The sequence below is a fragment of the Phyllopteryx taeniolatus genome, chromosome 7 (assembly GCF_024500385.1).
Source record: "Phyllopteryx taeniolatus isolate TA_2022b chromosome 7, UOR_Ptae_1.2, whole genome shotgun sequence".
In the NCBI taxonomy this organism is placed as follows: Eukaryota; Metazoa; Chordata; class Actinopteri; order Syngnathiformes; family Syngnathidae; genus Phyllopteryx; species Phyllopteryx taeniolatus.
In genome coordinates this window covers 11612719-11636322 of record NC_084508.1, presented here as the reverse complement: position 1 = coordinate 11636322, position 23604 = coordinate 11612719, and the positions used below count along the sequence as shown (strand labels likewise).

The 23604-nt window shown below is 41.8% G+C and overlaps 2 protein-coding genes across 5 annotated transcripts; one reads left to right on the top strand and one right to left on the bottom strand.

The window, feature by feature from the left end:
- Positions 1–65: 65 nt before the first annotated feature.
- Positions 66–11628, bottom strand: chaf1a (chromatin assembly factor 1, subunit A (p150)). 3 transcript variants are annotated; one of them, XM_061778270.1, is made up of 16 exons: positions 11114–11628; positions 8514–8558; positions 7439–8061; positions 6455–6514; positions 6094–6338; positions 5932–6013; positions 5712–5780; positions 5408–5625; positions 4581–4749; positions 4355–4435; positions 3395–3493; positions 3070–3319; positions 2839–2992; positions 824–1136; positions 673–754; positions 66–493 (listed from the first exon to the last, which is right to left on the bottom strand). In XM_061778270.1, the coding sequence occupies exons 1-16, from the start codon at positions 11175–11177 to the stop codon at positions 462–464; spliced, it is 2586 nt and encodes an 861-aa protein (XP_061634254.1). In that variant the 5' UTR covers positions 11178–11628; the 3' UTR covers positions 66–461. The 3 variants fall into 3 exon arrangements, with proteins under 3 accessions (XP_061634254.1, XP_061634252.1, XP_061634253.1); XM_061778268.1 differs by having other exon boundaries at positions 66–497; positions 11114–11625; XM_061778269.1 differs by lacking the exon at positions 11114–11628 and adding an exon at positions 10883–11054 and having other exon boundaries at positions 66–497.
- Positions 11629–14270: 2642 nt separating this feature from the next.
- On the top strand, positions 14271–20716 carry scamp4 (secretory carrier membrane protein 4). Of its 2 annotated transcripts, XM_061780257.1 has the most exons (7): positions 14271–14602; positions 15016–15042; positions 16581–16709; positions 16785–16941; positions 18051–18152; positions 18963–19080; positions 19899–20716. In XM_061780257.1, exons 2-7 carry the CDS (start codon positions 15036–15038, stop codon positions 20085–20087), a joined length of 702 nt encoding a protein of 233 aa, XP_061636241.1. In that variant the 5' UTR covers positions 14271–14602; positions 15016–15035; the 3' UTR covers positions 20088–20716. The 2 variants fall into 2 exon arrangements, with proteins under 2 accessions (XP_061636241.1, XP_061636242.1); XM_061780258.1 differs by lacking the exon at positions 15016–15042 and having other exon boundaries at positions 14272–14602.
- Positions 20717–23604: the final 2888 nt, after the last annotated feature.

The following is a 23604-nucleotide window of genomic DNA, read 5'->3' as shown; positions in this document are numbered from 1 at the left end:
ATCTAGCAACTACTCCAGTGAGCTGTCATGGGTTCGGAAGTAATCAGAGTAAATGGTACAACAGGAAACAAATGGAGGAACCTTTAATGTGATTTTAACTTCTGGCAGCCTATATACAATTACAACATTAGAATGAAGTTTCTAAAACGTAAATAATGATGTTTTTGGACACTTCTTGTCATGAATGGTGCGCCGGAACAGTCGGAAACGTGAAAACACACCAAACATGCCTGAGGGAGTTTTCAACTAGCTTCCCGCCACTTGGCGGCAGCGTAATGCCAGCATGAACAGAGTGCGCCACTTCATCTTCCTCGCCACGCTCACGGGGGAGGAAATTAATTAGGGAAAGAAGGGGAGAGCGAGGAACATGGGAAACGCCTCGCCTTTTTCTTAGGCTGTGGCGAGGGTCGGAGCAGCGCTGGCCACTGGGAGAGCAGCCGTGTCGGACGGGGTGACTTCCATTACGTCGCTTGCCTCGTTGGAGGAATTCTCTCTGGCTGGGTCGACAGAGCACAATGGACAAGTTACATAATCAACGTTGCACCTTTCGATAGGGTGATCAAGACGTTTATTGGTCATAATTGGTCCGCCTCCTCAAACCCACAAATTTTTCTCGACAGGAAAACAACTGCTAATTGTAATTAATAATACAAATAATCAGAACCAGCTCACCGCTTTGCATGGAGACGATGATGCAGTCGTCGTCATCCTCCTCAGTGTCAGCTTGAAAACCGTCGGCCTCCATTTCGTCCGTCTGGCAGGGGTGAAGCCCAAGACAATATGAGCTTCAAGTGTTTTATTTTCAAATATTAAAATTGGTTACCTGTTCTGGGTCGCTACATCGCTTCATGAATTTGGTGATGGACATGCTCCCAGTGCTCTTTCTTTTAGAGGCCGCCGAAGTGGCGGAAGGAGTCTCTGGCGTGGTGGGTGAGTTACCCTGAGAGCCCGTGGCCGCCTCCTCGCGGGACTCCTCCCGCGCGCCGCCGGTCAGGTAGGACCACTGGCCGGGCACCGGGAGAGCCTCCAGGCCGAAGCGGGACAGAACTTCGGCGTGTGCGTACCAGCAGCTGCGTCGGTAGGTGGAGCGCTTCTCGTAAACTGCGTTGTTCCGGATCAGACGCTTCAACTGTATTCTGAGGAGAAAATGGAGATACAATAAATCACAACAGCCCACCAGTGCAGACTTCTGCCAAGGTTCTATGTGCCACGTCAGTTCATCCATTTGCTTCTCAGACTACAGTAAACAGTGCATTTGTAGGCAATAGGGACTGAGGCCTGCCACAAAGAGCAAAAAATTAAGTACTATCACTTCATAATATAATACTGCCACTTTTAAGACTTTGTAGTTTATTTTGATTTCTGTTGCTATTATGCAAGGTTCCAGATTTCATTAGTCGCAATCGCAGTAATGCCTGCCTTTCGTCCATGTCGCTCAATCAACAATGATTGGAGGATGATGATGATGACAAGGCAATTTTCTGCTTTGGGAGGTGGTATGCGTGAAATAACAGAGGCAGAAGGCCGCCTGTGGGCAAAGGAAATTGAGTTATACAGAACAGCAACACAGGGGAATGCCAGCTTTCATGGGCAGTGTCAAAGGGGCTCTTAACCAGGGTTATAATATTTTGTTTCGACTTTTCTTTAGGTTTAATTAGTTTTTAGATCAGGTTTGTTACTTTTTATATTTTCAACAATGCTTCATTTTAGTTTAGTTTTTATTAGTTTCAGTATTATTATTATTATTTTTTTTCGGGGTAATTGTTAAGTGTGAGATAAAAAAAAAAAAAGATCATAAGTATTCTGTAAATAAATAAATACAATAAAATATTTGTTTTTAAAAACGCAAAAAAACGTCCATTAATAAAAAGTTCTTATTTGCATGTTTTCCATCCCTAGTTGCTGAATTGGAAACTTCTCAAGGGGACTTTAAGATTTGTGACTGTTAGATAGACCGATAGATAAAAAGTAAGATACCCTTTACCTGCTGTATCTCCAGTGAAAGTGCATCCAGCCCCCCCCCCCCCCCCCAAAAAAAAAACCAGCTTGGACGTAACAGCTTTGTGGCAAAACTTGCACTCGTTCTGGCGAGTGGCGAGCAGTCAATACGACGGCACTGCCCAATCGTGTCACTTCTAGGCGACATACGGTAAGTGAACTACTATTCCCAAAGGACTAGTCGACCTTCCTTCCATATCCGTTCTGTATCTATCCGAAATAATTACACTTAAAAGCAACGCCAAAAGCTCATGTATGAAATTGACAAAGGTGAAAACAAAGGATATTTCCGCTATAATTATAGTTAGTTTTAGTTTTGCAAACGTAAAATTTTATTGTAGTTAGTCAACTATTTTTTGGAACTCGTTATTTTATTTCGTTCACAAAAATGTTTTTAAAACTTTAGTTTTAGATATTTCGTTTGTTTTCATTCACTAGAATAACCGTGCCCCTGGCACTCTCGTGTCGTGTTGTGATAAACCAAATGGCGCTGTCCTATTTCATGCATCACACCAGAAACTGCTGTCGCTGCACTGCAATATCATGAATGCAGCCAGATACTGCTGTCAATGGCTCTGATTTGCCAATTTTCTGGGTTTCTACGTAAAAATGAACTTTTTTTTCCGCATTGAAAGCACAACAAGCAGCCTACTTTATACGAGATGCATATCCAATTGCCTGATTACTGGATACAATGTTGCTCTGTGAAGGCAATATCCTGCCTTTGCTGGGTTCAGTAAAAAAGGCACTGGCTGTCCGTGGATAAATGCATGAACTACTGTTATGGCTCCGATGCAGCAATTTTGCAAACTGTCTGTGTGAAAGAGGGTATGGCTTTACCGGGTGGGAATGTCTGGCGAAGTTTCGGGGCTGGACAGTTGAGAAGGTGGTGTGGAGGACAATGTTTTCTGCCGACAATATTCCTGAAACTCAGTGATGATCACCTTGCTACTGTTCAGGTTGCCGTGCAGCAGCGGCAGTAGCTGACCGAGCACTGGAGAGAAAAAGGTGACTGAAGTAAGTCCTGGTAAATTACCCCCCCTAAACAAAATAATACTGCCTCACACTTACACTGCGCTTCTTTGGCGCACTTCTCAGTCTGCTCCTCTGGGCTGGGGCTCATGTCAGCCTTGGGTACGGGTTCTATGAGGCATGCAGCGTATGACTGCAGAAGATCCGAGACCGGCCCCTCACCCTCCCAGAGGCAGCCCCTCACCACCGGCTGCAGCACCTTCATCTTGTTCTTGGTAGACATCAGCTCTTCCCACTCCCTGGCTTTCCTTCTCTGTTGCAGTTTCTGCTTTTCCAGGTCACCGCCATCCTGGAGAGTAGCAAGGCCGTTAGGAAAACTCGTTAAGAAGCCTCCCCCAAAAATGGCTGCTGTTGACTGGCATACCGCTTCTTCTAGCGCCCCCTCGTCGTCCGAAAGATACCCATGAGGGACGAAGAAGCCATCGTTGTCGTCATCATCTTCGCCTCCCTCCTCCTCATCCTCCTGAAGGGGGTAACCGGTTGCTTTAAATACAAATGATCTTTACATATCCAAGCTCTTGACACTTAGAGGAAACATATGCATTTATTTCAGAATTTAAAACTATTTTACAGTTGTCTTAATAACAAGCCGCAGGGATATATTATGCTCAGCGAGTCCTGCGACTTGAGAGGCTTGGCGGGCTGTTTAGTGCCGTCTCGCCGGAAACTGTATGCATCGCAGCAAGCTGGATCTCGCCGTCGAGTCTATGCACGTAACGGCGGGCGGGATCATGCTGGCGGATCTATGCGCAACAGTGGCTGGATCTCACCAGCGAGGGTTGAATAATCCAGGCTGGACCGATGTCAGCCCACGCCAGCGAGTACTGCTGACGTAAGCCTAGCATGAAATGACAAGTTTGATTTTCATTGATGGACAATAAAAAACCAATACTTCGAGTCATGTGTGCTTATTTCAATCAGGTTGTCGTCAACAGTAAGAACTGCTTAAGAGGCTAAATGTATGTTTCGTTGGAATTTCACTGCCTCAATAGTCTTTCTGAAATATGAAGATGGCATCATTTTTTTATTGTGTAAATTATGGTTTACAAGAAATAACTACCATGATGTTGGCTAATATCATAATTAGTTATTGTTTTCTAGCATAACAGTAAATGAAGATTTGTCGCTTCTTCGCCATGGGAGTTTTCTTTTGCTTCTGTACTCTTGAGCATCTTCGCATTGCGTAGGTAAACTTCATTGGTGGCCTGTTGCTGTAACTATTGCTGCCGTAAACGATTATTAATACCATCTTTTATGAAGAAAGACTCCTGATTGTTATTCCATCCATGTCACCTGGCATCAATTCCTTCCCACCCAAACTCACCCCTTCACTATGTGAGAGGGACTCCCCGGGTTCCTCTTCCTCCCATTCTTCATCGCTGTCCACCTCGTAGTCCAATAGATCCTGTCGTTAAAAGGGGCAACGACGGTATGAGTCGAACTCAAAACAATCGCCACAGCATATTAAAAGAGGCAGATGATGAGCTCAATATGACGTCAAGGCATTTGACTCTTGTTGTGTTGCTGTACTTGAAAGTGGAATGTTTTACCGTGTCTTTCCGGAGGGGGCAGCGCGGTGAGATGTGCAAACTCTTCTTCCTCCAGGTTCCCCAGTAAGCTGGACGGTGGTTCTCACGAAACAGCAGCAACTTCATGGGTCCGTACAGTTTACGATCGGGTACGCCCTCTGGTTTGGGCCCATCCACGGCAATACAATCGCTGAGAAGAACACAAGTGCCAAAAGGTACAATCTTTGTTAAGACGGGGTTAGACAGCTCCCAGGTGTCTTAACATTATGCGTGTGACATACAAGGATCATGGATTGTATTTTCACTCACTGAGGCAGCACTTCATCATCACGCTGCCAAATGACACTTAATTGTGCTGATTTTATGCACTGTTAACGCTGTTAGCTAGCGCTGATCTGTGCCATTGCTATTTACCTTTTAGCTTTGATTGTTTCAGACAATATAGTCCTGCCATTACTTTAAAATGTCAGATTTGTAATTTATTATGTAAATAATCCACAGTGTTACATTTTTATATGGAAAAAATTAAGAGCTCACTCCCCTAAACATTTTCAGAAACAGGCAGCTATCAAAAGATTTACTTGGTTGTTTAACTTCACACTTAATGAGTAGGCAGGCCCTCCAGAAACCAAACTATTTGTATACAAGCAATTAAAAGGTCAACTTAACGTAATACGTCCCTTTTAGTTTAATGTACCTTTCTACGCACGTAGGTTTTACTTTTCCATGCAATGTGGAAATATTGTGTCACACAGCTATCGATTTTGAAAGCATTTTTAAGATTTCTCCAAACCAAATAAAGCAAAAGGTAAAATTGTAGTATTTCAAGTACCGACAGTGTGTCTCACCTGTCGGCGGTTGGCACTCTGGGTCTGGTGGCGCCAGAGCGGCGAGGTTTCTGGCCTATCCAGTCCTTCAGTGAACACGGGTCGTCACTGGGGTTCGACAAACAGCGGTCCAGTTCCTCCAGGGCAGACTCCTCGCACTGAACCCGGCACAACGGCGCCATGCACATGTTGTCCTTGATCTCGAATGGCGCAAACTTCCCACAAGCCACTGCGAGAGTCTGACAAAGGAAGCAGAGTCAAGAGGTTTGCATCAAAACCTCCCTCCAATCAGTAGGGTTACGTATCCTCGCGGAGCTCAACTCACCTTTGGAGCCTGCTGGATTTTGGGTTTCTGTAAAAACCTTGTGATCTCCGCTTTCTCTGCTTTGAGACGCTAACAAACAAACCATACCACACCACGTTGATTAACATTTAACCACTTTAAATTAGGGACATCACAGCTGTCCAGTGAAAACCACGTATTGTATCAAAAGCTACATTTTGGGGTCAAACTGGGGGTGGGGATAAATAAATAATTAACTCACATCTCGCTCTTCTTTCACCCGCTTCTCCTCTTCCTTCATCCGCTTTTCCTCCTCTTTCTTGCGTTTCTCCTCAAGCTTGGCCCTGGAAAACAAAGCGTGAACATTTTTGCGTGAAGAAAAGAAAAAAATATGAGAGTGGAACTTTGTGGCAGTGTGACTCACTCCAGCTTGGACTTGCGCTGCTCCTCCTTCGCTTTTAGCTTCTCTGCCTTTTCCCGTTCCTCCTTCTCCTTTTTCTCCCGCTTCTCTCGCTCATCCTTTTCCTTCTTCTCCCGCTTTTCCTTTTCACGCTCCTCCCTCAGCTTACGGTTCTCTTCCCTCTTTTTCTCCTTGGCCGCCTTGGCCTCTTCCTTTTGCCGCTCCTTCTCCTGGCGCAGCCGAAGCCTTTCTTCTTGCTCTTGGAGATTCTACGGGGGGGGGGGACCAAACAAGACCGTCAATTTGCTTTTCGAAGTTGTTAATTAATGTGAAACCTTGAGCCATGACTGTAAAATTATTTTTAAAAAAGCCTGTTAAGTCTCACCTTTAACGAGCGTCTTTTTATCTTCCTTTTATCTGCAGGGGGTGGAGTGGTTGCTGACTCCTAGGATGGGAAAATCAAGTTTATTTTTACTGAAAAGGTACCAGTTTTACCTGTCTAGTCATTAATCAGATGATAGAAGATTTTATTTTATATGTTAGAGGCCAGTCCATAAGTCATTGCTGAAACTGAAAAACTGAGTTGGTTTATGCCAACAACTGAGTGAAATATCAATCGTTTGAAACGGGGGGTCCAATTGCACCTTTCAATGTCCCGACACAACTCAGTCAACGGACTATCTTTAATACTGTATATCTGTAATTTTTTTCTTTTTAAATCAGGGACCATTTCAGCTCTTACATAGCCCCCAGAGGGCCACAGTGAAATGCATAAAATGTGCTGCAACGATCCAACAAATGTTAATGATATATTACGACCATTTGTGTGGACTTTATATCAGTTTCTCTGAGGTTGGACTCATTTTTAGAATTACGTGGCAGACTGGATCTTAAATAATTTCCATTTTCAAGATTTTTTATTTGATTCTATACTTGATTCTCTATGTCTGATGCTTGACTGAAGAACTGACAATCACGCTTCTTTCCTCGGTAGGAGTACAGTATAATATAGATGTGAAAACAACAGTATGTATGCAATTATCATACCCCTGACGTTGGACCAAAACCTCCTGTCTAAATTTGATCAATTTTATATTTTACACAAATAGATACTATTGGTCAGTCTTTTGGTCTTTTATTTTTACAAATGATTGTCCAAGATGAAGTGCTGAAAAGGGCTTGCTCTCTTTGACAATGCAATGTATAAGACTCGACAATCATTCCATTTGTTTGGTTTCCTGAAAAATGATGTTGTTTTTTTTTGGAGATGCAACGTTTCTGCCCGAGGACAGCAATCTTGAAAGGTGTCTTGAACAAGACACCTTTCTAAGACAAGGTCTGAGAGGTGTGTCGTCACACGAGCACGTACTGCAGTAGGTGTGGTGGCGGGCGTGTGCTCATCTGTTTTAGTCCTCTCTGGCGAGCTCTCACGTGTGGAACATCCTGACAAATTTGACAACGTTGACTTGTTGCCCAAACTGGAAACATTCTCCGATGCATTCTGCTCTTCCGGCTCGCTGTCGGACTCCCGCGTCGTATCAAGCAGCAAGATCCCATCATCCTCCTCTTCCACCACCGTCTCGTCGTCTTTATTTGTCGGGTTTTCTGTGCGGTCTGACGTGTGCGTGTCAGCAGCGCGATCCACGCGTCTGGAGTTCCCGCGGGATATGCTCGTGTGCCCGCTTTGTCTGTCTTTTAATGTGCGGCGAGGTGTGACGGACCCATCTTGGCACTTGACGGGAGATGGGCCGCCGTGGGACAGATCTATAATGTTCTCGTCTGAAGCTGAAGGCCGCCTTTTGCTGAGGAAGCAATCGAGGGGCCCGCGGCCATTAACCAAGGCGGGTCTACTGGGCACGGCGAGCGGAGAGGACTCGTTGTCATTCTCTGTGTCAGAGACTACTGGTTCAGAGCAAACATGTGCACGGGGACGCTTCGGTGAAGGCTTCCTTTCTTTTGGTTCCGGGTTCAGGCGCTTGAAAGGGAGGCGAGCTGCATGCAGAAAAAAAGTACACAGTCACTGGAAATGGCTGTTATAGATTGCAAAATATGCTCAATACAGTGAGACATAATTGGGTCTCGAGAGTGTATACCCAACTATCAAGTGTGAAATTAAACAACCAGGTAAATCTCGTCTGAAAATGTGTGTCTGAGCAAGTCGTTATGAATTTTGCCAGATCATGATTCATAATACATTTTGGCTAATTTACATAACAGTCTATCCAACCTAACACGTTGCCCCTCTTGAGCCCCTTTTTATGCTGCCTTTAAAAGATGGCATTTTCCCCTCCTTTTGGGAGTTGGGGCAGATGAAGGCGACCCAGAAATTGTCATTGTCCTTGAGCAACCAGATTCTGGATACAGATTGTGGTGATTAGGAAGGTGTACCTAATGATGTCAAGTCAAAATCTACACATGGAAGAGCCCCATTTCTCCATATTTACCTTGTACCAGTTTCTTGTTGGCCTTATTCGGTTTACAATCCATACCTGAAAAATACAGAAACAGCGGGACATCAGAAAGCAAATAACAATGAACCGGCATTGAGCATGATCACAACCTTCAATTTTGAATCAAATACTTGTGCGCGAAAACCCTTAAAATGACGTACAATGCAGATAGTAGCTCCCATAGCTCAGTATCAGTTTTTGAAGATATTTACAAGGTTCATAATTTTGCAAAGCCCTTTATTGCCCTACGGTTGGTACTACCCTCACCCTGATTAATAAAATAAAGTAACCTTATTTTTAACCTTAGCAAGTGTGAGAATTGTTGGACTACATGATACATGCATGGCTGTAAATCATTTATTCCAAACGGTAATGTAAGATGCATTTGGGGTAAATTTAGCGTTTAAACGATTACCATAGGTAATTATAAAAAAATTTGAGGGGGCAGAGACATGATGTCAAGCATAAGCACTTTTTTTTTTTTTTTTTCTTCCCAGCAGGTCTTGGTCCCTAACCTCCAAGAATAACAAGTGTTCACACCACAGCCAAACCACCTTTTACTAACTCGCTTAAAAACATGCCAACCCACTTATTTTGGTGTTAGCGGAGGACTAGCTAGGATAGGCCACTGGCCGAGAGCCGGTCGGCTTGACCGCGAACAACAGCGACTGAACAGTTGTGCAGTGTGTGGGGTTCTGCAACCGACTGTCGGCCACTGGTTTTGCTGCGATTGGAAATGAACGGTCTCGCAACGTTGCAGATGTAACGGCCAATTAAAAATGCCATGTCGAATCACATGAGCGCTCACAACAAAAATGTACATTTCCTGGTATGACGCCCTCATCCAGCCAGCAGCTGCCAAGACATACCAATACAGTAGCAGAATATATATTGTGTTTTACAAATATTCTTAACTATATATACAATATCAGCGGTAAACGTGGATAAAGAGCACAGCGTGGAGAGTCTCTGTCACCAAAATGCATGAGTACAGTCAATGAATGGAGCTGCCTTGCCTAATGTTTCCTTTTGTATTGTAATATGGGATTTATTCTGGTGGAACAGTAGACAACTGGTTAGTATGACCGCCTCACAGTTCAGAGGTCATGGGTTTGCATCCAGGCTCCAGCCTTCTTGTGCAGTTTGCATGTTTTCCTCTGGCTTGTGTGGAGTTTCTCCTGGTTTCCTCCCACATTCCAGAAACATGCATGTTAGGTTCATTGAAGTCTCGATATTGTCCTTGGGTGTGAATGTGAGAATTGTTTGTCTATTTGTGCGATTTGTTGACATTCGGTCCAGGGTGTACGGCGCCTCGTGCCTGAAGTTAACGAAGATAGGCTCACGCACACCCGTGACGCACACCCGTGACCCTAATGAGGAGAACCAAATGCCTTAGGGGGGGGAGGATAAATTCTGTTAGTGCTGTCATGTTGTAATGACAAGTTGTTTTTCTAAAAGGCGTTGTATTTGAGTGAAATATGCCATGTTCGAGAAATGTTTGTGTTTTGATATTTGATGAAAACAAAACTACTTTTCATCAGAATTTTGAGAAAACGGCATTATCAAGTTTCAGTGCTCTGTATTGGCGAGTACTCTTTTGCATTCCTACGTTTACGGGTTGCAAAGCGGCGACACATACGCCAGTGTCCTCATACATTTTTCTTCTAAATCAAATAATCTGTAAGCCATTCATTATTAAGTGTAATGTTGTAAAATGAGTTTTAAATGCTATTTAAGTGTATTTGGGATGGTATTATGGAGTATATTCAGGGTTTTAATTAATAAACATTTTGGGGGAGGGGGCATTCGTTATTTGTACCTGGTCTTAGCAAGGGTTCACTGCTGTCACTGACTTTTCATGGCAGGTATTGCAGTCCACATCTCTTTGATTTACATAATTAAGAGTGCCCATTTTGCTCCAAATGGCTTGATTTGTTCTACCGCCACCCAGAGGTGCAATAACAGCCCAAGGGTGCATGGCCGTCAGGAAAAAACAATAAAAAATAAAGATTTTCAATACATTAAGTCCCAGGCGAACACTTCCCAGTGTTCCACTATGACAAGAGATTTGTCATTTGACATAAAATGTAGAGGATTAAGTCGTCGACTCGAAACCAATTCTAGACTCAATTAGCTTAGCAAAACTAGCCCAGGAAGGCCATTCAGTCAGCGGCTGCTCCGGCTGGATCACTCCGTCCTTTGAGCACCTTTAACGCCGAGGGAGGTGGAGGGGATAGCCTGTCGGTGTTGGGAAGCCAGAGGCCGGGTGCACGCGGCGACGTCAACTGCGCCGGATAGTTAAAACCAACACGAACCGAATTGTGTTTAACGGCGTTTAAGGCGGCGAAACTGCAAGCGCTTACCTGACAGTGTGAACGTCAACTTTTATGAGCCGCGCGAAGAAAACTTAGCATTTTTTTTTAAGAGGCCAAACCGGCATGAGGCGAAAATGCCAAATAAGTGGCCATATTTCTGAGTACACACATATATTGTATGCAACCTTTAAAGAGGGAGACCGAGCCCTCGGACAACAAAAGTGACATCTACGCATGTATATTCCAATAAACATCGACAACCGAGTAACATTAGCATACCTCGTCTACGGGGTGTCGAAGCTGCCAAGTGCCCCTCCACTGACGGTGCCTCCGCCGCCAACATCTTCGTACCACAAACCTGCGGGTGCCGGCTTCTCCGGTGGATGAATTTTCGATATGACGGCACGTAAACAGCCCCGGTCGAAGGGGTGTGGGGGGAACTTAACCTTTTGTCGCTAACTCACCGACATGTATTGCTAATGTGTTCCCCCGAAAGTAGCGCACAATTGGCCTCTTCTAGGTCCCTACGCGGCTTCCCCGGTGCCTGCCTCGCGCTCCTAGTCGGAATTGGCGGGAGTAAGTTGCTTGCGTCAGAAAGCACAGCTGATTGGTCAGAGGCTAGCCACCGAGTGTACAACGGAGCGTTTGTTTTGCTGAACCGCAATGCGCGTTTTGACAAAACTGCACTTTTAGTGTATGATTAAAGAGTAAATTAATGTTGTTACGATTTACAGAAGTCAATATAAACTAATAATAATGAGAGTGTGTAGTTAAATTGTTTCATTTTTGTGTCAATAAGTATTAACGTAGACCTCCGGAACATAATGTACACTAAACTAAAGGTCACTGATTATATGTCGCGCAGGCTGTTGCATTGGGCGTTTCGATTGGCCACCAAGTTTGGAGAGCTGCGTTCACTGTATCCCAGAAGTCGGAATTTTGAGAAGATTGTTACGTCACTAGTACCACAGTAAAAATAAAAGTAAAACATATGGAGCCTCTCGGGGAAGCTTGATGTTGATAACAAATGTTCCTTTTGTAAAACTGAACCTCAAAGTGTGACACAGTTATTCTATGGCTGCTCCATTAGCGCTACATTCTGGCAAGAACTTGAGAACTATATGCAATAACAATGTGCAAAACAAAATAGAAGATTTACGTTTGATGGGGGTAAAAACTCTTGAGTCAACAGGTTTAAGCTATAGTTAACCTTTATATGTTGTTGGGAAAGTTTAACATCCCAAAAAAGTTTAACATCCCCAAAATAAATAATCAATATTTCTAAAACCAACCCTATTATTGTAATTCTTTTAAATTGAAGTTGATAATTATTTCAGGTGTATTAATATAATAACAAATCAGAACTGTAGGTTGGTAATTGATATCCATTAAGAAATCTTTAACAAACAAGTCTCACGGATTTTTTTTTCTATAGTGGGTACCTTTTATATATATATCTTTTTGTTTGTTTCTTTGGTTTTTGTCTTTATTCTTTTATTGTCACTAACAGGAAATTTCATTCATTGTCATTGGTACATTGTCATTGGTACTTTTTTCACTAAAATATTGTGAATCGTATAACTAATTATGGATAAGCCATGTAACGTACAATAATAATCTGAATATATTTAATTGTAAAATAATAAATAAATACATGAATACATTTAAAAAGAGCTTCTCGGGAAAGCATCTTTTTAACTTTGCAACCTTTACAGTGACAACAACTATACAGATAAAGCTGAAACACAAATCAGAACAGGAAAGAAGGATCTGAGCCAGCTCCAAATACGTTGTACACAAAGTAAAAGCTATTTAAAGGGAGAGTTTTGAGTTTTTAGCCTCATTTCATTAACACATCCCTTAAGTATGACCAAAGTCACGCCTCTCGTTTTTTATTGAATTTTGTGCAAATAACTGACACTGGTGATGCCTACTGTCTCTGTTAGGTTGTTCTTGCTCAGGCACAGTGGTTTAAAAAAAACAACTCCTCATTTAAGGCTAAGTCTGAGTTCAAGAGACTGTAGTTGTAGTACACTCACCTGTTATTGTTATCCACAAAGCATAATACTTACCATTTGAGTGTAATGTTATAGTTGTGTGCAACTATAACTATTTTCTATAACTATATAACTATAACTATTTTCTTGGAGTTGTCTTGGTTTGCGATTAAATGACATCAAAGACCTCTTTGAAAGACCTTTTCAATAAATATTGATCCCCCCCCCCCAAGTTAGCCTTTTAATTGTTAAATTAGAATACCCTAAATTAAAATTATTATCTTTAATCTGTAAACCAGAAAAACTCATTGTTCTAATTTCACAAAAAAATGGAAGCATCTTCTTTTGTCTCTAACATTCTACATGTGCCAAAATATAATGGTTTGTAGGGACATTTAAAATCACTGTAGATCATGTTCACAGGTCAATAGATCACAGGTCTGATGTCACAAATAAGAATGACTCCTTTGATTGTGGGGCAACCATGTTGTCCCCCTTTTTAGCACTGTCCATCTGTTAATTTTTTGGGGGGCATAAACTGTGTAGTTTTAGTCACAATAACGTAAGGAATGTCGTGCTCGCTTGGAAGAATGTATTGTTTGGCCCCTTTGAAGATCATATTTTAAAAAAGGCAATACTGGTTACTTAATAAATATTTTATTGCTGATGTTGACATATCACATTCGTTGTTGTAAATATCAGGGGTGTTGCTAGGTTTTGACATTTCGAGTAGCTTAGCTCCCCCAATAATTTATTTTGTCGGGAGGGGGGGGGGGGGGGGGGGGGCACTAATATAGGCCTGCTTTTCATAACGAGTTCAGACAATGCATTGTGTCAATCAAGTACTCTACACTTTTTCATCCTTCATCATTTTATCCTTCCTGTATTTGTTAATCTCATCATGAGTGACTGTTCTATTTGTATTTATTGTTATTCATGACCTTTGACAGTGGACCGGGGAAAAGGACCGGGCCTGACCGTGAATCACAAAAATCTGTGAATAATTGATCCCCATTATAATTGCATTGAAAAAGATATTTTTTTAAAACCCTAAAAATTAATGAATAAGCAGGGATATACCACCAGTAAATATTTTTTTAAAGAAAAAAAAATCAAACAAATTTGAAAAACAATCCGCGAATATGTGAATCTGCTGGTGCCGAAGCATGAATATGGTTAAATGTTTAAATCCGTACACTCGTATTGTAAACAGCCATCCATTGCAATAAAGTAAGAAAAGAATGTGGGGCAACCATCTTGAAAGTATGGGGGCGTTACCCAACTCCGTTTACTAGTTGCGTTTTTATTTATTTTTTAATTTTATTGTATTTATTTATTTATTTATTTTTATACCAACCACTGAGATTTTAGAAAACCCCACCTCCACGGAACGGATCTTCACCGACAGCATTTACGTCCTATACACATTTTGGTGTATGTCATTCACCGTAAGAGCATTTAACGGTTAAGAGTGACTCTTTAGAAACTTCCTGTTTCGATTTTAAGACGCACTTGTAAGCACAAATGCTTTTGAGTCTCAAGTTTTTAGTGTGGGCGGTTTCGGAGTTGAAAGTCACGCGCTTCCTGTTTACTAGCCACAAGTGGATGATGGGAATTGTTATTTTTCTCGCCGTCGAGCGCATTCAATATAACCGATTCGGAACTACAGACGTGTCAGTGCTGCGCAGCCGCAGTCGCGAGTTTGAGGGAGGGTCGAGGAAGCGCGTCCTGGATAATTTGCTGACCACCCCTCAGATGTTGACTTGAGAAGGTAAACGCTTTCCCGTTAACGTTAATGCGTATTTCTTAATGTCCAACAATGACAGATGAGTTGTTTATTGCACATTTTTGTTTCAAAGACGTTTTTTTAAAATATATAAATTTACGTTTAACGGCTCCCGCAGCGTGCAAGACATTAGCTTTTCATACATGAAGCCAAAGACAGACTTTCTCTGTGGGCTAACATACAGTATGCATTTATCTTATGTGCTTTATAAGTGGCCCTTTTTAGATGTCAAAAATATATGTAGTCAGCTTTTTCTTTTTTTGTTTTGTTTTTATAACCAAAGGAGGAACCTTTTGAGTAAAAGGTCAAAGTTTAAAGGCTGTTATGTGGATAATGATGATATGAACTTTGCCTCCTGGATGACTGCTTGTTTTTTTATTATATGTTTATCTTTTTAGGGCAACATTAGGAATACAACATGACAGGTTTGTCCCTTAAAATCCTTTTTGTCAGTCACTACAGAGCTCAGGTGTCATACTCGAGGCCTGAGAGCCTGTGTCGTTTAATGTGGCCTGCGAAACCTTGCCACGATTGTTCAAAACTAGTCTTAAAATGATAATCAAATGCAAGGGCAATTTTGTAAGATGATGGGGTGATTATTAGGGTTCCCACATGGAACATGCTAGGTCAGGGACAAAAAATATAAGCGCCTCACGCTGTAGCCGGACGCCTACTCGGTAAATGAACACACTGCAGCACAGCTTCTGCTAGCATATATTTATACCAGTGCGGTACAAACGCAACTTCCAGTCACATTTAAACATGGGGCTGAACCGATGATTCGAATAACTCGACTTATTTGATTTACAAAAAAAAAAAAAAAAAGGTTGAAGCAAAATATCTGCCTTGAAGCTGCACAGGTATAATTTTTTTCCCCCACACAGACTAAGTTTACTGCGGACGCAAGGAGGAAACGATCTGTAAAAATTGAGAATGTTCAAAGTACTGATTTATATCACGCCTGCAAATGAAGATAAAGTAAAATATGTGTACTGTGAAGCAAAACTGGCATGCCACAACGTGGCGTCTACGATCGCCAACAGAACACCGATTTGAGCATATTTAATATAGCCTATCATTGCTAGTTAGAGCGTATGGTAATGCCCCCAGAAGTGGTCAAGGATAGACACAGCCACCGGTGCACTTTCAATCGCTTTATGGAACAAACTTAAAAAAAAAATGCGTAGTAAGTACATTCATACATGAGCTTCTATGGCCACAACCCAGTCGCTCAACACACAGCCTGGCTAACGGTTAGCCAGTTACAAGCTAGCCGCTAAGCCTGAGTTAACAACAGCAAACTCTCACTCGCTGACTCCCACATCACTCACCAGGCCAGATCCAGCCTTTTAAAGCTACACGCACTCAAAGTTACAGATATTTTAGGGTACAACTTGAGGATGGTGACCCATGTGGAACAAAATAATTAATGCACCTTGTTTAATAATGCAAAATATATTTTTTTTATCCCAATGCTTGATTAACAAATGGGATAATTAGTAGAATAATCAAGTTTAAAAATATTTGATAGTTGCAGCACCATCTTCCAGGCTCTTATTAGGTAGCCAAAACAGTAACAACTGCGATTTCTGATGTTTTTGTTGCATAATAATTCTCACAGTTCCAACTGTTACCGTTGCACCTGTCTGCATTAATTATTTCTTAAAAAGTCAAACTATTGATGTTACACTTTCCTAAAAGGACAATATTACAGCTGTTCATGATTCATTTCATTTAAAATTTTATCAAATGTGTTCGTATTGAAGCAAAAGATAACTGAACCATGGCTTTAACACCAAGGTATGTACAAAACATTATTTTTGGTATACCGTTACACCCTTAGGGATTATACATTTATGTGGTTTCACCACTGTAACCAGCCCCCTTAACCCGCCCACAATGAAAAGAAGTTCGACACCCTGCTATATAGCAACTTTCAAATAGATAATGCTTTCTCTTTCAGAACGGGCAAACAACTTTCCTCCCCTGCCTAAATTCCTAAAAGTGAGGCCATGCTTTTACCAGAATATCCAGGAGGAGATTCCCACCCCCCATCAGCAGCTGGTGAAGAGAATCTTCACACTTTGGATGAGTGAGTTGTGTTTTCACGTGTAGGAGAATGCCACTTCCTCTTCTCAGTCAAGTCAAAATCTCTCATTTGCTGCAGTTTATTCTGGGACGCTGTGCTTGAATGTGATTGGCTGCATAGCGTGGTGGGCCGCGGGGGGTTACGGCTCCAATTTTGGATTCTCGTTGCTCTGGCTCATCCTCTTCAGCCCTGCCAGTTACCTTTGCTGGTTCAGACCCATCTACAAAGCTATCAGGTAGGTCGCAGGGGCGTTTCAGCAAAGGAAGTACAACAGAAACAGCATTAAAAGCAGTATTTTACACAATTGAATCATTACTCTGTATTAACTGTAAAACACACAGCTGCAGTATTTCTCAAAGGTCCACCACTATCCTTTTCGTGAAGCTGGTTGTAAAGCGAAACACACACATACAAAATAACACTCTTCCTATTAGAGATGAAACGATGCAAAATTTTATCTCACAATTAATGATCTTATCACAATACAGAAATACAAAAAAAAAATCAAATATAGATGCTCTCAAAACATTGCAAAGCATTTTACACACAAAGTACATGTTCACACCTGCAAGACCCCATGAAAGATCCTTAATTTCATTAAGATTAATTCATTGGAGGCTTTGTTATTAATTATATTACTTTTAATCCAATACAAATATTTGAAAAGATTAAATTTGATTTCGCTCGATGAATAGATGTATATGTGAACACAAACAACAACAATCAATCAAAATGTTTTATTTTTCACTAGGCTACTACATAAACCATCAGCAATGACAGTTTAGGATTATGATTTCAAGATGCATTTTGAGCGGATAATATTCACAAAGTTATATGTCTCATCAGGTAAAGGCAATTGAGAACAGTTAATCTTTTACAATGCTGACCTGGAGGCAATTTAGAATTCAGTGTCTTGCCCAAGGAGACTTCAACAGCAGACAGTCAAAGCCAGGATTCAAACCGCAGACCCTTCGATCAATGGAGAGATGCACTCTACCAACTGACCCACAGCCACATTGCACTTTAGGCTTGAAGACCACATTTTGTCTGCTTCTTGAGGGCTAAAATCAGGAATATTTGCACGCTAGGGCTAATTTCCAGTTTCCCCTAAATTTTCAATTTTTTTGAATTTTTTTTATGTTGGCGGAAATTAGGTCAGTTCAGGCTGACATTATGACAGTTCCACATCTGAAATTCAGACAACATTAAAATTTTCCTGAAAATCTAACGCCGACTCCAAATTTGTCATGGTACAAAGTGTTCGACATTCAAGCAATCACGGTATTGGAAAGAAAGGAAATTGTCACCATTTGATCTTTGTTGTCTCTTTCAATATGTCAACAGGGCGGATAGCTCCTTCAACTTCATGGCCTTCTTCTTCATCTTCTTCCTTCAGGTGGTGGTGGCCTTCATCCAATGTTTAGGCATCAGCAACTGGGGCATTTGGTGAGTTTCAGCGAGCCACCTTGTCAAATAAGTAAAAATAAATAAATACAGTGTTTTCAAAAGTTACTTTTAGATCCATTGTTGACAGCAAGGCATTCTGTGACTTCTTGACCTTCAAGTTCAAATTTTAAAACACAGAAAAAAAATATAAAGGCAACCCTATAGGTAAGTTTAACTTTCGTCATCATTAAAACATTTCCTAATTGTATTGCCAATTTTAACATTGTTAACGGTCGCACAAGAGAAGTTAACTACTGTGCATTATAAGAAAAGTAAAATAAAGTAAAACCACTTACCACGTTTAAACTGAAAGGAAAAAAATACTGAAAGAGAAAATTGCACTCACGTAAAGTCACTGATAAAATTGTATTTAAGGTAAATTAAAACTAGCAAATGACAAATAAAGAGTAACAAACGTTAATATGGGGGATTTTTTTCATTGCTTTTTTAAAACTCAGTAATGGAAATAATTTAAAATGTAGAAAAATACAATACTGTCAACAAAATGTACCGCTGAAAAAATGCAATTATACGTTTAATAACAAAACAACTACTCTAATGTGAGTAAATGTAATTACTTTCCACTTCAGCCTTAAAGGGGAAGATTGTAGTGTTAAAACTGCTAGCAGGATTTGAATGTGGTCTCACTTCACTATCTCTGAATCCTTCCCTCTGCTTTCTGTTTGCCCGTCTTATGCCCAGTTGTTGGCAAACAGTAATTTGTACAAATAAAGACCACCCGTCTGATAAATGCCCATGTGTGATGGACTAACTACACTGCTACATCTCTTGTCTCCCAACACCACGCAGTGGCTGGATTGCTACGGTGACGTTTTTCAGTCACAACGCAGCCGCCGCCACAGTGATGCTTCTCACCACGCTGCTCTTAACGTTAGTGACCACCTTAATGGTGGTGGTGCTCATCAAGGTGAGAGGACATGCGCGCGCACACACACACACACGTAAATACCCATACCAGAGGTGGGGGACTCGCGTCATGTAACTTGACTTGAGTCAGACACAAGTCGCCAATTTTAGGACTTGGTTGGCAAAAACTCAAGAAAGACTCAACTTGAATTTGACTTGGTGTTCATGAGACTTGAATTTGATTTGAACTGTATGACTTGTCAGGTATTGCCTGTTCACTTTTGAAAATCTGGATTTTCAAAGATAGTGTGCCATTTGAGTTATCTTTTGTGTAGTACGCGCTAATCTGACAACCCACTAGTATATTATGATGCAAAGAGAGCCGAAGGTTGTTACATTTAGAATCAAGGATTATGTTTTGGGTAAAATCGTGAAAAAGAGAATGGCAACATTCAGGGTACGTAACTTAAAGACACGACAACTCCAATATCAAACTTCATCCGGCACTATTAAGCCCATGATGACAAGTTAGCTACGGTAACTTTAGCTCACGGTCAAACATGAACTAAGCTTCATGTCGGTTATGTTAAATTGAGAAGAAAATAAAGTAATAGACTACGGAGACTGGTTTGGGCCCATCAAAAGATTATGTGATTGTGAATGGGTTAGCGCTTACACAATTTGAGCAAATTTTATAAGTTTATAAAAAGCTTGGTGACCCTTGTGATTAAGTATATATTCCTATGAGTATTGTCTCTACATGCGTTGCTCCACCATTTGTATTCAAATATCAAAATTAAATTTTGCACTTATGTGACGTATCTGACACAAACGAACACACAATGAGCACTTCTCACCCCTCTTCTTCGACTGTCACAGGTTCACAGACTGTACCGTGGCAGTGGAGGCAGCATGACGCGTGCTCAAGAAGAGTGGGGCACCGGCACATGGAAGAATGCGCCGGTGAGGAAGGATGAGTTCAGCGCCGTCAACCAGACCGCTCAAGGCCCCAGCTTGCCGGAGTACCCTGCAGCAGTGCCCAGTTATCTGGATAACCGCAGTTGGTAATAGTCCTGCACCACCCTCTACCTGTGGAGGCGACTGGAACGCAATAGATGCAAGAAATTTCAAATCCACCCCATGCATCTTTGATGGAGGACAGTATTTTCTTTGTACACATTTTTGGAACACAGTAAACCCCTGCGAAAAAAACTGCAAGTTCTTGTTGAACACCCCCCCCATCCCCTCCCCCAGTGGTGCATTGTGATACGATTTGGTTTTGTGACCACGCTAGTAACTCAAAGCACTCTGATCACAAATCTTTTCCCACTGAAATGAATGGAAATGTCATCAATCCATTCCAGCCTTTCAAAATAAACCGAAATGTTAGTAATATGATTTTAAAAAGAAAAACAGCACTATGATAAAGTACTTAATAAAAAACATAAAGCAATGACAATGAACTTGATTATATAGATATTAAACATTTTTTGCCACAGTTTTTGTTTCACTTTAATGGACATTGTGCTGTCCCTTCTGGTGTGCTCACCTTGGCCACCTGGGAGCAGTATAGTATAGACATACGGATATAGGGCACTGTACATGGAGACTGTGTCAGCTGCTCAGTAAGCCACAGTAATATTAGTCATTCTACTGTGAGGATAAAGAATATATGGCTGTTAGTATTGTTATGTTTACATGTGTTGTTCTTCTGTTTGTGTTCAAATATCCGCTGCTGAAATGGTTACAACACAGCAACGCTGAAGCTATGCGTTGCTATCCGTTACCCCGTCTGTGTTAGCATTAGGCTCGCTGACTTTTAATGTGACAAGTGGCTGCCATATTTATGGGATTTTCTAAAAAAAAAACAAAAAAAAAAAAACATGGAATGCGCACTTCAAATGACACTACAATCCTTCTTAACACTGAAACATTTCAGGTAATCAGAGAAGGGGTTCCCCAAGTAGCAGGTGAAACAAAAAGTTGAAGAATATATGTTGAAACGTAAAGAGGTTTTACTGTTTGACTCTACAGGTATGCGCAACATACATCACCATTCGGCAAAAGGGGTCTAAATACTTCCTCCCGGTTCAGGTGATTGGGAAGGGGGCTGTAACACAGCAGCAATAGCGATGTCTACAATGTCTTTTTTTGTCACCACAGAGCCACCAAAGACGACAACATTGGATGTTCAGGCGTTGTTCGTGTTTACATATATTTGTAGAAATAAATGATATAAATGTTTTACATTTTTGTCCGAAGACACTAGCCATAAAGAAAACACAATTTTAGAAATTTTAGTTTGACTTCAAACAATTATGTAATCAAACCATAGTCATGCTCGTTAGCTTAGCATAGCAATCAGCTATTCCGTTTAAAGACTTGTTTATTTATTTAAACCAGATTTTCTATTGCCGACACCACACACACAAAAACTCAAAACGGCATTTGTTTTTCCGACCCATTATCCGATTTTCCAAATTCCTGGTGTGTTGTACTCTGAATGAAGCGGACATTCTGGTAATGCCGGTACAAATTATTTGTCTTACCCAATGTTGTTTTTTGTATTAAAGTGGGTTCCCCAAATAGTAAGTACAAACTCAAATTCCGATGAAGCTAGATGATTTTATAAAATGTAAATAAAAAAAGAATAAAATGATTCGCAAATTGTTTTCAACCTATCTTCAATTGAATACACTACAAAGACAATATATTTAATGATCAAACTGATGTTTTTGTGCAAATATTCACTGATTGAATATGACATGCAAGATGGCGCCTACCAGTGTGGTCGCCTCGGTAACGCGCTCTCTAGTATTGTCTTTGTTTTTGTGTTTTTCGTCCGTCTTTGGAGACCTTACACGACTCACTTACACAAGGGGAGACCTGCTAACCATCAAGGAGTCTACTCCGGACTTTCTGTCACCAACTTTCGAATATCCGCTCACTTTTTTCCCCGAGTTACTCACCGGAGCGGCGTCCGCGGTTTTCGGCGCATGGAGACGGAAGCGGCGCCACAGAGGGAAGCGAGCCGGCATTCAGGTGAAACTCCGCAAGAGAGGACACAGATTGGCGTTCCCGTCGATCCACCTCGCGAATGTACGCTCCCTACCCAACAAAATGGACGAGCTTCATCTTCTGTTAAAGACCAGTAAAGACTTCGGACGTTCCGCGGCCATGTGCTTTCACGGAGACCTGGCTCTGCGACGCTGTACCTGATGGCGCCGTTATGCTTCCCGGTTTCCACATTCATCGAGCGGACCGCGACATGGAATCATCGGGGAAAACAAAGGGCGGCGGGATATGCCTCTATATCAACGAAAAATGGTGTACGGACGTCACGGTGCTCAGCACACACTGCAGCCCGCATTTGGAGTCGCTATTCTTAAACTGTAAACCATTCTACTCGCCACGTGAGTTCGCATCATTCATCCTGACTGCAGCCTACATCCCGCCTCAAGCTAACACGAACGCCGCATTGCTAACGCTCGCCGATCAAGTCAACGAAATTGAAAAAAAAAAAAACACCCCGACTCACCCCTCATTATTCTCGGGGACTTTAACAAAGCTAAACTCAACCACGAACTCCCTAAATACAAGCAGCACATCGACTGTCCTACCAGGGAAAATAATACTTTAGACCACTGCTACACTACGGTAAAAAACGCATACCGTGCTATACCTCGTGCAGCCTTGGGCTCGTCTGATCACTGCTTAATTCACTTAATACCGACGTACAGGCAAGAACTTAAATGTGCGAAGCCTACAGTGAAAACAGTCAAAAAGTGGACAAATGAAGCCAAGATGGAACTTCAAAGCTGTTTAGACTGCACAGACTGGAGTGTCTTTGAAAATTCAGCTGGCAGCCTGGATGAATATACGGACACTGTCACATCCTATATCAGTTTCTGTGAAGAGGTCTGTGTACCAACAAAATCATTTCGCACATTCAACAACAATAAGCCGTGGTTCACTGCTAAACTTAAGCAGCTTCGCCAAGCTAAGGAGGATGCATATCGGAGCGGGGACAGGGCCCTGTATAATCGAGCTAGAAACCAGCTGACCAAAGAAATTAACATTGCAAAGAGGATCTATACAGCAAAGTTGGAAAAACAGTTTAGCGCAAACGACTCTAAATCAGTCTGGCATGCATTCCAATCGCTGACTAATTACAAGCGACGATCCCCCCAAGCTGAGAACAATAGCACACTAGCCAACGACTTGAATAACTTCTACTGCAGATTTGAAAAGGACAGTTTAACACCACACACCAACCCGGCCGCACCCGTGACCACAATCACACCTCTGACCTCTGCGTTAACCATCCATGAACAGGATGTGAGACGCATCTTCAAACAACAAAAGATTAACAAAGCGGCAGGCCAGGACCACGTGTCCCCATCCTGCCTCAAAGTCTGCGCGGACCAGCTCGCTCCAGTCTTCACTCAGATCTTCAACAGATCTCTGGAACTGTGCGAAGTTCCATCCTGTTTCAAACGCTCCACCATCATCCCAGTCCCCAAGAAACCTGCAATCTCGGGTCTGAATGACTACAGGCCTGTCGCTTTGACATCTGTGGTCATGA